The sequence below is a fragment of the Dreissena polymorpha genome, chromosome 4 (assembly GCF_020536995.1).
Source record: "Dreissena polymorpha isolate Duluth1 chromosome 4, UMN_Dpol_1.0, whole genome shotgun sequence".
Lineage (NCBI taxonomy): Eukaryota > Metazoa > Mollusca > Bivalvia > Myida > Dreissenidae > Dreissena > Dreissena polymorpha.
Window position 1 is genome coordinate 48,303,678 of NC_068358.1, and position 17,767 is coordinate 48,321,444.

General features: G+C 35.2%; 3 protein-coding genes across 6 annotated transcripts in view; 2 read left to right on the forward strand and 1 right to left on the reverse strand.

Moving 5' to 3' along the window:
* LOC127880112 (MAU2 chromatid cohesion factor homolog) overlaps positions 1-9,673 on the reverse strand; it is a 35,519-nt gene extending 25,846 nt beyond the window's left edge. For 2 of the 4 annotated variants that reach the window (XM_052427340.1, XM_052427339.1), the window contains exons 1-4: positions 6,409-6,687; positions 4,680-4,697; positions 3,563-3,628; positions 254-349 (exon numbers count right to left, since the gene is read on the reverse strand). In XM_052427340.1, coding sequence (XP_052283300.1) covers positions 254-349; positions 3,563-3,628; positions 4,680-4,697; positions 6,409-6,645 — 417 coding nt within the window. In that variant the 5' untranslated portion in view covers positions 6,646-6,687. Of the gene's footprint in view, positions 1-253; positions 350-3,562; positions 3,629-4,679; positions 4,698-6,408; positions 6,688-9,566 lie in introns of those variants that run through there. The other 2 variants (XM_052427342.1, XM_052427341.1) reach the window with 2 other exon arrangements.
* LOC127880130 (pyroglutamyl-peptidase 1-like) overlaps positions 1-17,767 on the forward strand; it is a 483,820-nt gene that overhangs the window by 463,356 nt on the left and 2,697 nt on the right. The window lies entirely within an intron of this gene.
* LOC127880119 (epoxide hydrolase 4-like) overlaps positions 6,829-17,767 on the forward strand; it is a 35,213-nt gene continuing 24,274 nt past the window's right edge. The window contains exon 1 of the mRNA XM_052427353.1: positions 6,829-7,077. Coding sequence (XP_052283313.1) covers positions 6,871-7,077 — 207 coding nt within the window. The 5' untranslated portion in view covers positions 6,829-6,870. The remainder of the gene's footprint in view (positions 7,078-17,767) is intronic.

The following is a 17,767-nucleotide window of genomic DNA, read 5'->3' on the forward strand; positions in this document are numbered from 1 at the left end:
TTCTTTTTTACTTGTCTGTAGTCCTATCATCTGTTACAGAGACTCACTATCTCTTCAATTTTTGCGACATGAGCGAACATGTATATTTCAACGCAATAAAACAAGGCCAAGTGGTGCTGGAGTGGGACGCAATTATTTACAAAACCTTGAATTCAATATGCCTGATTACATAAATTGTATAAAGCACTTCTTTAAATGATTCGTCAACTGGCGGCTGTATGGACAACTAATATAACCAACATGGTTTACTCACTGCAAGCTGAAAAAGCATTCTGCAATGCCAGAATGGGGCGGACTTTGAAAGCTCAATGGCCTGTAACAATAATGGCTTTGCTTCACTGCTTTTCCTCTGTCAATGGTAATAAATATGTGTTAATATCTCTGAAGCTAGGTCTTGCATTAATTATCATGCAAAATATCAATGTAATATTGGCCTTACTTTACTTAGCTACATGCACATTTTTAACTTTCATAAAAAATTAATTTAACAACATCTTGGTCAGGACAAATTAAATATTTTTGCATTTTTCAAAAAGGAACGGGCTGTTTGTAAAACATGCATGCCCCCCATATGGGCTGTCAGTTGTAGTGGCAGCCATTGTGTGAATACGTTTTTTGTCACTGTGACCTTGACCTTTGACCTAGTGACCTGAAAATCAATAGTCAATAGAAAATCTGCGAGTCATGATCAATGTACCTGTGCAGTTTCATGATCCTAGGCGTAAGCTTTCTTGAGTTATCATCCGGAAACCATTTTACTGTGTCAAGTCACCGTGACCTTTGACCTAGTGACCTGAAAGTCAATAGTGGTCATCTGTGAGTCATGATCAATTTACCTATGAAGTTTCATGATCCTAGGCGTAAGCGTTCTTGAGTTATCATCCAGACACCATTTAACTATTTCGGGCAACCGTGACCTTGACCTTTGACCTAGTGACCTGAAAATCAATAGGGTCATCTGCGAGTCATGATCAATGTACCTATGAAGTTTCATGATCCTAGGCATAAGCGTTCTTAAGTTATCATCCTGAAACCATTTCACTATTTCGGGTGACAGTGACCTTGACCTTTGACCTAAAAATCAATAGGGGTCATCTGCGAGTCATGATCAATGTACCTATGAAGTTTCATGATCCTAGGCATAAGTGTTCTTGAGTTATCATCCGGAAATCATTTTACTATTTCGGGTCACCGTGACCTTGACCTTTAACCTAGTGACCTGAAAATCAATAGGGGTCATCTGCGAGTAATGATCAATGTACCTATGAAGTTTCATGATCCTAGGCATAAGCGTTCTTGAGTTATTATCCGAAAACCATTTTACTATTTTCGGTCACCAGCAGGGCTTTCCACAGGCCCCTCGCCGGGGCGCTTGAATTTTGAAATCAGAGTCCCCGGGGCGCTTTAAATTTTCCGATCAGTGTATTTTTCATTTAAAGAAAGTGGACATTGTCAAGGTTTCTCTATCAGTGCATCAATATTCCCTGTTTTTAAAGAGCACTCGGTACCTACTTTTATAAGTAATCGCCATAAACACCACATGGGGTAATGGATAATCCACTGATAAGACGTGCGTATTGATTATTCTAGCCACATAAGACAGTCATTTAAATGCTGACAAGGATGTATCAGGTACCTTTCCAGTTGTCAAACTGTGATGTTCATCGTCCAATCGGTTACGCGAATGCTTATGAGGGCGGGGTTAACTATCGACCATTATTTTTTATTGACGTTGGGCACAAAGAAAAAGTTTATCGCAGCTTGATTAGCAAGAAGTTGTACCATTTACGTAATATAAAACTGGTAACTAGTACAGTACAGTACATTAAAGACGGTTTCAGGCACCATCATCACACCTTTTTACTGTAAACAAGTGTTACATGTGTACCTATGACTCATTATTAATACGAAAAATTAATTGCAAGGGGTAAACAATTAATTACTTATAGCGAGTAAGTTGTGCAAATAACTCCCGGTTACAATTATGCGATAACAATTTAATTTCAGTACATGTATATTTCATCATGTCCATTTATAGAACTGATTCACCTGGTTTTTCTGACATTTATTCTACACATAATGCGCTTTAACAAATTTTCGTTGAATGAATTACGCACACTTCTAAATGTTTCATCCGATAATTGATACTTAGAAGACTGATGATAGCAACGGGCCGTAATCCTCGTGGACAACATAAATTTCATATAATTCTGTCAAAACATTTATTCGACTCGTAAAGTGTTTAAATTATCCTTGAATTCATAACGCAACTGTTAATATTAGTTGAAATCTCAAATGGGAATAATTAAATTTGTAATCGGAAACCCATTCCTGTAAGTCGATGTTATCGCGTTTTTAATCAGAAACACACTTCCGAATGTAAATGTTAACGCAACGTTAAAATATTATTGCTTCAAATTAGCAGTGCAAATATATTTTGTGTCGAATCTTGTTCTCAATTAAAAAGAGCGCGAAAAATATGCATTGAGCGTTTTAACAAGCACACAACACGTCAGGGGATTGACGCATGTTCAGAGCGATATTTCATCAAATCTATAAATAGTCACTAAAAATTTATTTGATACTATAGAAAAATGGCAAGGTTCGTATTAAAGAAATAATTTAGAGCTTTTATCGTAAATATTTACCAGAAAGTAATTTATAAAAACGGAATAAACTGGATTATCTGGTAATAAATAGAAACTTGAAAAGTAGTAAGTATACAGTAATAGAGTCGAGTTGAAACGGATGTATTGGGGAAGCGTTCGAGTCAGGATTTTACTATTTGTGCAGGAAAGTTTTAAAACAATTAAACAATATTAAAAAAAAATACATATTTTTAAATGACTGGGGGATTTTCTTGAAGAGTCATAGCGCTCCAAATGATGTCTTTTGACGCTGTTTTTCTTTGAGTTATTACGCACCACCGAACGTGAATTGACACGTTAAATTTTTAACGTCGGGAGGGGACACCCGTCCCGAACCACCACTATCAGCCCCGGGCGCCTCAAAATAATCTTGTGGAAAGCACTGCACCGGTATCTTTGACCTAGTGACCTCAAAATCAATAGGGGTCATCTGCGAGTCATGATCAATGTACCAATGAAATTTCATGATCCTAGGCCTAAGCGTTCTTGAGTTATCATCCGGAAACCATCTGGTGGACGGACATACGGACGGACCGACATGTGCAAAACAATATTCCCCCTCTTCTTCGAAGGCATAAAAATGGATATAAAAGTTAATATTGAGTACTGTGTATAATTGTGAAATGATCAAAACAATAAATACAACAATGAATGTAATTTTTGTATGCAGGCATTTCTCTTATTTTTTTGTTTTATCCTTGTTAAAAATCCATAAATTATATTTACCGGTATTATTATATTCATGTAGGTATAATATTAATTAATTCATAAACATGACATGGTTTTAAGACTCACATAAAAAATAATTTATATTGATTGAACTGTTCAATATGCATCTTTGATTGTTTATTTTCTTAGATTACTAAATACTACTGGTCTTTTACATCATCATATACTGAAAGAGCATTACCTACCTGCTTGTCATAGATGTATGCCAACAGACTAGCTGCTTCAAACTTGGCATCATCAACCTCTGCAAGCTAACTTCAAGTTAGGGATATCAATTTATATTAATGCAAGATTAAGATATTTAAATAGCAAGAATCAAACATTTAAGCAAATACTTATATATATTAGAATTTAAATTACAATGTCCTGTAATATCATATATCTCAATAAGACACATCGGTGTATAAGACGAACGTAAAAAATAAAATTCAAATTTAAAAAAAAATTTGCTAATCATAACAACAGTCTCCAAAAAATATTTTCGAATACATTGACAAAATTTACCCGTCTATGTCGATTTCTAAATGCATATTTTTTTACCTTTTCCATTCCCCAATAAACCAGCATAATAAGACCACCATTTTCAATTTAAGCAAATCTGACAAGCATAGAGGCTAATATCTGTTAAAACAATTTTATAAAAAAAAACAAAGTTTGCCATTTCCAGAAGTAATTGTATAAAGCGTATTATTACTTTAGTATACATGTGCATGCTAAGAGAACTGCTCACATTTATACTAATAACAAGCAATCAACAAATGAATTTAAATTTAGATGTAACATATACATGTACAAGCAATTTTCTGAAAATAAACAAAGTGAATCATTTCTGAGAGAAAATTACCCTACATTTGTCTGTATTCTAATCCTCAAACTACATTTCTTGGTTTTCTCATGGAAAACAGCAGACAGTATTTAAATAAATATCCATGTTAAAAAAGTACTCATATCACGTTACAGGGTCAGATCAGTGATTATACTTTATATACTACATTTTTGTACTTTGTTTTGACAGCTGCCACATGCTTATACATGCATAATCTTTTCTTAAGCCAATATTGCATTTTTTTTAACGGATTGAGTGTAAAAATGATACATATTTTAGATGTGTAAAAAGTGTGGCTGATATTTAAGAAATTACCATCTGAAAAAATGTGTAAGTTTAAAAGCTGTCATGTAAAATCTATTGTGGATACCTTCAATCATAATACAATAATACTGAATGTATAAAGTTTAAAAAGCTGGCATTATAGAATAACTTATAGATTAATAATATTCTCAGAATTCACAGAAAAAGGATACATCAATGGAAAGTTTCCACTGAAATAGAAATTCACAAATTATTGAAATTTGATCTTAAAATCTGACTTATACAGTGTTTTTATATTACTTTGGGAACTGGACTGGGTCGCTTTGAATCGGGAAAAATCACAGCTTTTCATTAAAATTGGGAAATTAGTGTTGTAGTTGTTTTGCTAAAAATTGCTTCAAAATTTAGATTAAAAGTGTTTTCAATATAATATTAACTAAGGTCCAACTTAAAGAGTTGGATTAGAGCTGAACTTAATGTTGAGATATAAAAATAAAAATAAATTTATTTTGGGGGGGGGCTTATTAAGGTCCCATTTGGGAAAAATATATACTTATTTTCATTGGGAATGGAGCCGAATACGGGCCCCACATTTAAAGGCAAAGAACCCACTAATTATAAAATAATAACCTGACATACCAATAACATTAATGTAATAAGTATGAAACACTGAGTTAATACTGTGTTTTCATGCTAAAGTAGTGTGGGTAGGTAGGTTGGAACTTTTTTTATTTATACCAGATGTGTTAATATAAAGTTGTATGGTGGTCACCATACTGGGCAGATGTGGTTTTATCTGCAGCAATTCGTTACCTTCTTTATTAAGTACCGGAAACCGGCACTTTCCCAATTAGGAATTTCCCAAAATATTTTTTGTTAATGTATAAAATGCAACATTTAGTTAGTTTCCCTATGCAGTTCTTTAGCTTGAATCTAAGTAAACATAATATCGACAACTTGATAACATTAAGTTATCAATTTATAAGAATCGTGGAGCAAAAATTATAATAAACCAATTTCCCAAAATGAAGACTTCACTGAGCGAATTTTTCCAATTTCAGGTTTTTGTGTGCACATTATTCCCAATGGGCTGGTACCGGTATTTCTCCCAATTGGGCAAAAAATCGCTGATTATCTTAGTCTTATACATTGTTTTTTCCCAACAAGAAAGACTGCACCAAAATTAATAAATATCATTTTAAATAATTATAAAGAGCTCTAGATCTCTTAAGTTAATTTATGCCATCTTAACTTGTGAAAGTTATCAAGGGTTGTGTGAGACGAAGGAAATTCACGGGGAAGGAAGAAAAGGTGCTCACACGAAAGCATGTGCAGCAGTTTGATAGACTGGACCGACTTCGTGGATAAACATTGTTAAATGTATAAATCTGAAATATTCTGATTCACCCAAAAACAGCAGACCTTACAAGGACAAACACCCATTGACGAGGACAAAGGAAAAAGTCGGCGCCTGCGCGATGCCAAATATATGTTTGCGTGTACAATTTAATTTGGTAGGCGTGCTGGAACACACTCTTGGTCATTGCATCATGCAGCCTCAGCAAATAAAGGGCCTCATTAAGTTTGTAAGGTTTATGAGGTCGCAGTGGACATTGTGTCACAGGTTCAATACAAACTGTGGGAGCGTTCTTCTATCTTCCAAATAACACGAAGCACTGGTTCTATCCAGGAAACTGACTCAATAGCTTTTAAGTAGGCCTGGGACTGTTGATGCAATCAAACTAAAATACATAAATAAGTTTGAACTAAAGTTGTTCACTTCATAAATATGCACACTTCTAGTTCTAGGCCCTGTCGAGATCATGACAATTTTGCCGAGTACGTTTTAAGAGGGTAATCAATCAATACTTTAAGTTCAGCCCAGTGAACACGAAAAGAAAAAGAATTGTTCATTCCTTGCAGATATTAAAATATCCTCACCGCCGAGTCTAAATGTTGTTTTGACAGATCAATGTTCTTTGTATGGGAATGCAAAATTGTTCCTAATTGAAGATGTGTCCTTGCTTTGATTGGTGGTGGAGGGTTTAATGAGAATATGGACTGCAGGCAATGAATACACAGCCTTATATTTGGTGGAGAAGCAGTCCTGTAGTTTTCTGCTAATCCAATTAAAGCAGCATAACAATTTTCAAAGTTTTCTGTACTGGTCGCAGCCATTTTGTTTATAAGACTTGATTTCCAATATTGTACACGCGTCGAACTAATCTAACTGAAAAGTTAAAAACCAGTCGATATTACCTTCACCTTTTAGCATTAACTAAACAACCAATCAAAGAAGCTCATAGTAATTACCTGTCCAATCGTAAACGAGTCTTGAAAACCGTCCTAAAACACGACCTTTGTACACAATTTAACTTTCGTTTTCGATACAAGAGCAGCAACATGTCTGTTTCGTTTATGATTCAGTCGTGTGTCTCAAAAATAATTGGTTTTATTTTAGCGTGTTTCGTTTCATTAATTATTTTTATTACTATGATTCGAAGCCCAATAAAATTCGTGAAAAGCATTTTCTTTCCAAAGAAAAGGAATGTAATGCCTGCCTGTCTGAACAACCCCAGTCTTGGAAATCACGATTTTGTACATCTAGAGGTAAGTGGAAATATAAATTGCATGTTCGCATTTACATTTTAGACTTGGTTTTTAATTATTCAAGTATATCTACAAATTCTAAATAAAAATAAAGTATGTCAATCTAAATGACCCAAAGATGTTAAATGTAAAAAAAAAATGATTAAATAAATTTGGTTAACATATAATTATGTGTCATACTTAAAAAGAACCCTCGGCCTCGACTCAACAAGCACCTGCCATACATTAAAAATACCCAGATGCAATTTCAAGTCTGACACACATTTTCAAATATCTTAAATTAAAAAAAGACTTGTTTAGTTTGTGTAAGGAAATATGGTTAAATCATAAAGTAACCTCTTATAGGGCCGTCCATAAAGTATGTCTCGCTCCAGGTTGGGAGAGGGGTTGTAAGAAAGTGTGACAGTTTGTGACATGGGGGAGGGGGGGGGGGTCAGGCCATGTGTGATGTCACACATTTATTCAAAAAAATATTTCAAATTTATTCATTATTTCTTTAAAATTTAAAAATAATTTAAAAAAAAATTGTGAAACATTTGAATTTGTTTTATGTCAAAATACGACTTATTGCTTATCTCCTTAAAGTGTTGTTCGAATTTTTAATAGGCACCTTGGCTGGGCCAGCTTATTCAATAGGCACAACCTCCACGCAGATTTCATTAGTAAATGAAGTAATAATTTACTGTTCCATTTTTTAGTCGGTAAAGGGTTGAAAGAAAATCTAAATTATAAATTAGGTTTTATTAGAGGTTAACACATGGATAAATATTCATACTGCCCACCGTAACAACCATACAGTCATAAAAGCCTGAGGCCAAAGGCTCGCGTGTTGTTATGAGTGTTGGAAATGCGAGTAAATGCCAGACCTCATGGTGTTGATAAACTTTGGTTATTTGCCTCTAATAATGTGAAAGTTCTTTTAAGTGAAATTTTAATGTGGTTTATTAGTGAATTGTGTTTAAGATTAAATTTGAAATAGGTACTAATTAAAAAAAATATGTTTGAAAGTGTGCATTTGTGACATGCTTTAGAGGGGTCCAAGATTTTGTGACAATTTATGACAAGGGGGGAGGAGGGGGGGGGGTTAAAATTGGCCAAAATACTTTATGGACTGCCCCTATACAAAATTAGTATGACAAGGTCTTTGGGTGAGAGAGTCTCCATCAACTTAAAAGTGATTTAAAAACTGGTTGATTCACTCTGATAAATAAATAAAGTTCTATGTATGAAGCTCACAGAATTTATAATGTTATTGTAAGTAAACTTTGTTGATAAATTTTATGTATGGTAAAAGCATATTTTTTCTCGAAATATTGTCTTCGGAATACTTGGAAATCACAATATGTGCACGAAACACCATGTATAATAATAGAATTTGCTAGATAAAGATAAATTTATTTGTATCTGAAATATGTCATAAAATTCAGATTTATTGGTTGCTGAATTGAATGGATGAAACTATGGGCAAGAGGGATACATTAATTTATTTTGTATTTTATTATCTTATGTAGTTTAAATTGGGAACTCTTTAGTTAACATTTATTACCCATTTAACATGTGTAAAATGTTTAACTTTAACAAATTCTTAGCATGTTAGCATAAGTTTATTATACTGTGACCAAACTTTTGTCTTGTAGTAAAGCACTTGAGTTATAAAAAATCTTATTCAAATTAATAACGGCATAGTTTGCTAAACACCAGCATTATGGTTGTAATGACTTTTTGGGTTTGAAACAAAAATTAAGCAACTTAGAATTAAACATTGATTTTGTACAGTTTGGGATACGTTTACATGTACTAGAATACTTCAATAATTATTCCAGAATCTTCAATTATTCAAGAAAAACACACTATTTGTTATGATGGTTGATGATAACAATGATGATAATGATATTGTAGGTGATGATGGTGTTAATGATATCAAATTTAATTCATTTGGATATGATTGATACTGGTAATAAATAATGATGATATTGATAATCATTGATGATGATGGTGATGTTGAAGGAACAGATGATGATGATGGCGATGATGATAATGATGGCAATTTTGAACCTAAATTACCATTTAGATAATGATGACACTTATTATGTGTGTAAACTTTAAAGATGATGATGATGATAATTACTATAATTATGTGGATTATACATGAACTTATACATGTAGTTCTGACTATTGTGAACATTACTATAATATAAGCATGCCAGTCTTATCAATGAATGCATGAAATACTTAATTTCATTATATAAATAGTTTTGTCTGAAATTCCTGATGTTTTAGAATTATTCTGATTCTAAGAAATTTCTATAATACTTTTTATCATGGCTAACTAACAACTTTAAAAAAAATTATGACAACTTTACAAAGCATAATACAAGAATCTCAAATTTAAAAGAGAAAAAGCGATTACCTGCAATGCTTTAAAAGAGCGCTTAAACACAGCTGAATGAGCAATTTAGTTTTTTGGGAAAGTTTTTATGTTTAATTACCGGTATGTATAAACAGAGCCTCAAGTCTGGAATGTAAGGTAAATAGTTGATATATTGTACAGTGTAGAACAGTCTTGAGGTGTGTTCCATGTGTACAAGTGGTCTTAGTTCCCTTTCTAGACTATATGCTAACATAATTTGGAACTTCTCACCAAGTACTTACAATCATGAGAATTAAAGGGGCTATTGCAATGATAAACTGGATTCATAATGCGATGTTATTTTAGCTCACCTGATTTTGAAGGCCTCATGGTGAGCTTTCGTGATCACCCTACATGTATGTCTTGCTGTGTTAATATTTTGCCGTGCTTAGTCAACTTTTAATTCGTTATTGCACAAGAGACCACATTATTTCATCCAATCGTGATGATACTTGCTTAGAATGGTTATCTGGGCCAAGTTCAAATCTGTCGAACATCTGTCCAAAATCTAGGTCATCTTATAAAAACCTTGTTGTCATTTTAGAGGCAACATTTATGACTCAATCTTAATGAAACTTAGTCTGGATGTAATCTTCACAATATATAGGCTATGTGTAAATCTGGGACTTGTGCATAAATAAACGAAGCCACCAGGGAACTTCATAGATAAACCTTTTATCTGGTTCACATGCATCAAAAAACTTTGGTCACCAGATGAAATCTTTGAAAAAACTTGTAATCACTCTATAGGCCACATTTATGACTTGATCTTGATGAAACTTAATGGTCAGAATATTTATTCTGACAATTTCTAAGCTAAGTGTCATTATGGGTCATGCCCATTGAAAAACTAGGTCACCAGGTCAAATTTTAGAAAAACCTTGTTGCCACGCCAGATGCCAGATTTATTACTCATTCAACATGAAAATTGGTCAGAATGTTTATATGGACTTTTGGTTTTGTTTGTTGTGATTTAGTTTTTTTTCACTTTTCAACAGTATTTTACACTCTTCCTAGGTAAGCTTGTTTACAAGTATAAAGGACACAACAAAATGATGATTTTTTTTACAAATTTTGGCACCAAAACATAGGAGCAATAAAAAAGGATGTAAGACTTAACTTATACAAATACACTTTTATATAATTTTCGCTCAAATCATAAGAAAAGCGCCAAGCGCAAAATAAACCGCTCCTCTGACGAATACCAATGTTTGAAGACTTGACTTGGGGATCTAGTTCTTGACAATCATGATCTTGCATATTGTCAGGATAAACATTCAGACATAATACATGAACACCCACTCTCCAATAAGATGAAAGTTGAGTATTATTTTGAGAAGTTTTGATAGTTCACTGTTCCAAAACTGCAGTTAGTGAACACCTTTAAGGTGGAATAAAGAGGTACAATGATAGCGATAGTATAAACCAATGAGAACACATTCCTTATCTCCACAAGTGCTAAATGAGCGTCTCAAGTTGTTGTCAAACGACAACAGACTAAACTATTGGTTTGCAAATATAGTTGGACATATAGAATTTTGCCTTGCTATACCAGCGTTTTTTCTACTATGTTAATAAGGCCCTAAAACAGACCCGATAGCAAGGCAAATGGACCTGATCTCAAACCTTAATTGTAAAAAAAAATTCCCACTTTCCAAAAATATATATATAAAATATATATATATATATATATATATATATATATATATATATATATTTTTGTAGAAAGAAGTATCATAAAAGATCATTATAATTTAATTTTATTATGCCCCCTTCGAAGAAGAGGGGGTATATTGCTTTGCTCATGTCGGTCTGTCGGTCGGTCTGTCTGTCGGTCCGTCCACCAGGTGGTTGTCAGACCATAACTCAAGAACGCTTAGGACTAGGATCATGAAACTTCATAGGTACATTGATCATGACTCACAGATGACCCCTATTGATTTTGAGGTCACTAGGTCAAAGGTCAAGGTCACGGTGACCCGAAATAGTAAAATGGTTTCCGGATGATAATTCAAGAACAACTATGCCTAGGATCATGAAACTTCATAGGTAGATTGATCATGACTAGCAGATGACCCCTATTGATTTTCAGGTCACTAGGTCAAAGGTCAAGGTCACGGTGTTCCGAAATAGTAAAATGGTTTCCGGATGATAATTCAAGAACCCTTATGCCTAGGATCATGAAACTTGATAGGTAGAATGATCATGACTAGCAGATGACCCCTATTGATTTTCAGGTCAAAGGTCAAAGGTCAAGGTCACGGTGACCCGAAATAGTAAAATGGTTTCCGGATGATAACTCAAGAACACTTATGCCTAGGATCATGAAACTTGATAGGTACATTGACCATGACTGGCAGATGACCCCTATTGATTTTTAGGTCACAAGGTCAAGGTCACAGTGACCCAAAATAGTAAAATGGTTTCCTGATGATTACTCAGGAAAGCTTATGGCTAGGATCATAAAACTTCATAGGTACATTGATCATGACTCGCAGATGACCCCTATTGATTTTCAGGTCACTAGGTCAAAGGTCAAGGTCACAGTGACAAAAAACATATTTACAAAATGGCTGTCACTACAACTTAGAGCCCATATGGGGGGCATGCATGTTTTACAAACAGCCCTTGTTTCATAAACATCTAAAAAAGTATATTAGTATAATTTAGTAATTTATTACTATAATTTATATGATTTTCCCCCCAAAATGGACAGAAAGAAGGCCTGATGTGTCAATATTTGTTGATAAAAAATATCCCAATTGGGTCCATTTTGTCGATAAAAAATTCCCAAATTTGAAATTTTATCAATGTAAAAAATCCCAATTAGACCTGACTGCTTTTCCCAAAAGGCCAGCAAAAAACCTGTATACACACCTGTCACATACATTATTATTCTGAAATAGGGGAAAATGTAGAAAAGAAATTAAAATTCTCTGCACAATTGAAAAACAACAATCAAATTAATAAATGACACCATAATTTCATGTGATAATTTGACTGATGTTGCCATACACAATGAAGTATCATCATGAGTATGTTTGCAGGTTTTAACTGTATTTTATTATGTGTCGCCATGCATTGTGGAAATTATCAAGGTTTCGAATGTGTCCACATGTGTTTATATTGCAAACATAAGGCTGTAATAACATTTGAAAATGAAAGTTATTTGTGAATCAATGACCATGTACTTGATGTAATGAGGGCTACATAACAATGGTATACAAGGATTTCAACTAGAATCATGATCTTGTTGTATGTGAATTTGAATTAATGAATGGGTTTACGGTCAAGTTCTACTTTATATTTCACATAAATGATGTGCGTTTCTGTATTTTACTTTTGCTGTTGTAAAGGCCAGTATAGATTCACAGGAAATGTGGGATCAAGAGCTATGGAAAAGCCATCATTGAATCCTCTTATTGTAATCAAATACAGCTAGAATCTACTTCTCCCACCGGGAGCTGATAAATGTGGTGTTTATATGATAAGATTCTGATATTTTTATAAGATGAGAATATTACTCACTCATTTGAATTATTCAGGTATGATAGTTCAGTACAAATAGATTACCCTAGATTGATGCACAATAATCTTTTTAGCTCATCTATTGTTTGAAAAAAAATTATGAGCTATTGTCATCACCTTACCGTCGGCGTCTGCGTCGGCTTCGGCGTCCGGTTAAGTTTTGCGTTTAGGTCCACTTTTCTCAGAAAGTATCAATGCTATTGCATTCAAACTTGGTACACTTACTAACTATCATGAGGGGACTGGGCAGGCAAAGTTAGATAACTCTGGCATGCATTTTGACAGAATTATGTGCCCTTTTTATACTTAGAAAATTGAAAATTTTTGTTAAGTTTTGTGTTTAGGTCCATTTTATTCCTTAAGTATCAAAGCTATTGCTTTCATACTTGCAACACTTACTAACTATCATAAGGGGACTGTGCAGGCAAAGTTATGTAACTCTGACTGGCATTTTGACAGAATTATGTGCCCTTTTTATACTTAGAAAATTGAAAATTTGGTTAAGTTTAGGTCCACTTTTTTTTTACAGTATCAAAGCTATTGCTTTCATACTTGCAACACTTATTAACTATCATAAGGGGACTGTGCAGGCAAAGTTATGTAACTCTGACTGGCATTTGGACGGAATTATGGGCCCTTTATACTTAGAAAATTGAAAATTTGGTTAAGTTTTGTGTTTTGGTCCACTTTACCCCTAAAGTATCATAGATATTGCTTTCATACTTGGAACACTCGCAAACTATCATAAGGGTACAGTAAAAGGACAAGTTGCATAACTCTGGTTGTCATTTTTATGGAATTATGGCCCTTTTTTGACTTAGTAACTTTGAATATATGGTTAAATTTTGTGTTTTGATCCACTTTACTTCTAAAGTATCAAGGCTATTGCTTTCAAACTTAAAATACTTTCATGCTACCATGAGGTTACTGTACCTGGTAAGTTGAATTTTACCTTGACCTTTGAATGACCTTGACTCTCAAGGTCAAATTATTAAATTTTGCTAAAATTGCCATAACTTCTTTATTTATGATTAGATTTGATTGATACTTTGACAAAACTACTCTTACCTGACATACCACAATAGACTCCACCCAAACCATCCCCCGTGCCCCCCCCAAAATCCTCCCCCCCTAAGTTTTTATTATTTTTTTTTTAAGATCATCTCACAAATGACCACCCACACCCTCACACTTTACCCCCCCCACCCCCCAACCCCCTCACCAATTTTTTTTTTTAAACATCTAATAAATTATCCCACCCCACTTATACCCCCCTCTCACCCCCGCCCCCCTAACCCCCCCCCCAATTTTATTTTTAATCTTATAAATTACCACACCCAACATTATACCCCATCTCCCCCCTCCCCCCTACCCCCCCCATTTTTTTTTTAAACATGTAATAAATTACCACACCCCATATTATACCCCCCTCCCTCCCCCACCCCCTACCCCCCACCCCCTCAATTTTTTTTATCTTATAAATTACCACAACCCCACATTATACCCCCCTCTCCCCCCCCGTCCCCCTACCCCCCCCCCCACCCCACCCCCTTCAACAATTTTTTTAAACATCTTATAAATTACCACACCCCACATTATACCCCCTCTCACCCCCCACCCCCCCTACCCCCCCCACTCCCCCAATTTTTTTAAAACATCTTATAAATAACCCCACCCCACATTATACCCCCCTCTCAACCCCCCTCCTACCCCCCCCTACCCCCCCCCCCCCCTCAATTTTTTCTTTTAAACATCTGATAACTTACCACACCCACATTATATCCCCCTCTCACTCCCCCCTACCCCCCCCCCCGGAATCCTCCCCCCCCTAAATTTTTATATATATTTTTTTTTAAAGATCATCTCACAAATGACCACCACACCCTCACACTTTTTTTACTCGTATAAATTACCACACCCCACATTATACCCCCCTCTCCCCCCCTCCCCCCCACCCCCCCCAATTTAATTTTTTTTAAACATCTAATAAATTACCACACCCCACATTATACCCCCCTCCTTCCCCCCACCCCCCCTACCCCCACCCCCCTCATTTTTTTTTAATCTTATAAATTACCACACCCCATTTTATACCCCCCTCTCCCCCCACCCCCCTACCCCCCCACCCCCCCAATTTTTTTTTTTAAACATCTTATAAATTACCACAACCCACATTATACCCCCTCTCAACCCCTAATCCCCCCCATCATTTTTTTTTTAAACATCTTATAAATTACCACACCCTACATTATACCCCCCCTCTCGACCCCCCAATCCCCGGCCCAATTTTCCCGGCCCAATTTTTTTAAACATCTGATAAATTACCACACCCCACATTATACCCCCCTCTCACTCCCCCCTACCCCCCCCCCCCCCCCCCCACCGGCCCCCCCCCCCTCCAAAAAAAAAATATATACCCCCCTCTCACTCCCCCCTTGGTCATGACTGGCAGATGACCCCTATTGATTTTCAGGTCACTAGGTCAAAGGTCAAGGTCACAGTGACTCAAAATAGTAAAATGGTTTCCCGATGATAACTTACATTAGGTCAAAGGTCAAGGTCACAGTGACAAAAAACGTATTCACACAATGGCTGCCACTACAACTGACAGCCCATATGGGGGGCATGCATGTTTTACAAACAGCCCTTGTTTTATTTTTGAAATACCGTCCAACCATCACACCCAAGAATCCCCCCCCCCCACCCACCCACCCCCCCCTACCCCTGAAAAAAAAATCTTTTTTTTTTGCATTTTTTTTCCGCATTTTTGGAAGATAATGTAGTAAATGTCCACACCCCCACACTATACACCCCTCTTCACTCCACCCCTCCCTCCTTTGTGACTGAAATTGAGAGTCCCTTCACCTTTAAAAAGAAAATAGATGAGCGGTCTGCACCCGCAAGGCGGTGCTCTTGTTAACATCTGTCATTCTGTTATTTTCTCGTACTCCTCATATTTTTTATGCCACCGGTAGGGTGGCATATAGCAGTTGAACTGTCCGTCAGTCCGTCTTTCTGTCTGTCAGTCTGTGCATCCGTCCGAAAACTTTAGGATTAGCCATTACTTTTGCAATATTGAAGATAGCAACTAGATATTTGGCATGCATGTGTATCTCATGGAGCTGCACATTTTGAGTGGTGAAAGGTCAAGGTCATCCTTCAAGGTCAAAGGTTTAAAAAAAATCAAAGCAGCGCAGTAGCGGGCATTGTGTTTCTGACAAAAACATCTCTTGCTTTTTCAGAGATTATTTGGGGCCTTTTGTGCTATATGGACAACTTGACACAATTTAAATTTTAAATTAAAAGCTTATAATGTGCAACACAAAGAGCACAAATTATAACATTGAACATAGTGACTCTGTTTTCTGGCAGAATTTCCACTAAATATCTGGGGATATTCATGATGTTGATCAATTCAAAAAAAATTCTAAGAGATATTAAAATATGATTTATTTGTTAAAATTTCAAATTTAGACCAAGTCTTTGATAAATTGAAGAGAAATTGATACAAATGTAAGTGTTGTGTAAGAAGTGCCTTTGAGTGTAGATACCCCGTGTAAACATGTAAAGAGCTCTCTTCGCATTGAGATGGAAATTATCACGGTCAAGGTCGCCATAAATAATCTGAAGTAAAATAACTGGCTATTTTTATGAAACTTTGTGCATATGTTTATCAAGACCTTTTATGAGATTGCATATGGGTTGGATGGTGGCAAGGTCACTCCTATTAAGTGGAGCCAAATGGTGTCTGCTCAAAAATTTCTGAACAAATTTTACGATTATATTTAAACTTCAAGCATGTTCATAGATACCCTATTTCAAGTTATGACTGTGATTGCATATGGGATATGTTGGGTATGTGGGGTCATGGTCAAGGTTACCATTACTAAATATAGAAAAATAGTTTCTGCATTACTCCATAACTCAAGAATGAGTATATATATAGACAAATGATATTGAAATACATATTGAGATCAATTTTTCGTGAAAATAATGCACAATGACACAATAATCAGTTACGTGACTATGTACCCAGATTGATTGGTACATACTAACAAAGTATCTTGGAATCTAAATTCTTAGATATTATATCTACCAGGACATGGGAAACAGCACTGTCTTATGTATACATATATGCACGGATTCTAGATTACACGGATAAGAAACGGGACCGTTACGCCAAATATCTTGTTGTGTCTACATCACGTGACCGTGTTGTAACTATCGATCTTTTATCGAAGCGCCGAGGTTATAAATTTGATGTACCCACTCACGTATTTTGTTAAATTATAGTTTCATTTCTAGGCCGATTTTGACAAATTATATATCATTAGAAAGCTTACGTAACGTAGTTTTCAGATATATCAATATATATTAAGTTTTTCTTCTGATTTCGGCAGCCGGGCGAGTTTTAACTTTAACTTTTGCAAATAACATACCGTTTTGGAGTTTTAGAATCTAGATTTTCGGTTGACATGTTCGTACTTTATACCGATTTGTAGCGTTTATATTTGGAGTTCAGTTTTAAAAATAACATCTTGCTTAGGAGAATAGAATTCTGTATACGATAGAAAAATTTTTTGTTTAAAAACGAAAGTAATTAAGGAATGAAGGCGGGAAAATGTAGCGCGCGTTCCTAACGCACTGAACTGATGCTAAGGTCTTGGCGATTATGCTTTTGTTTAGATACCGGCCATTGAATTTCCTTTGCCATGATTATTATATTTTTTATGAAATATATTGAAATATTTT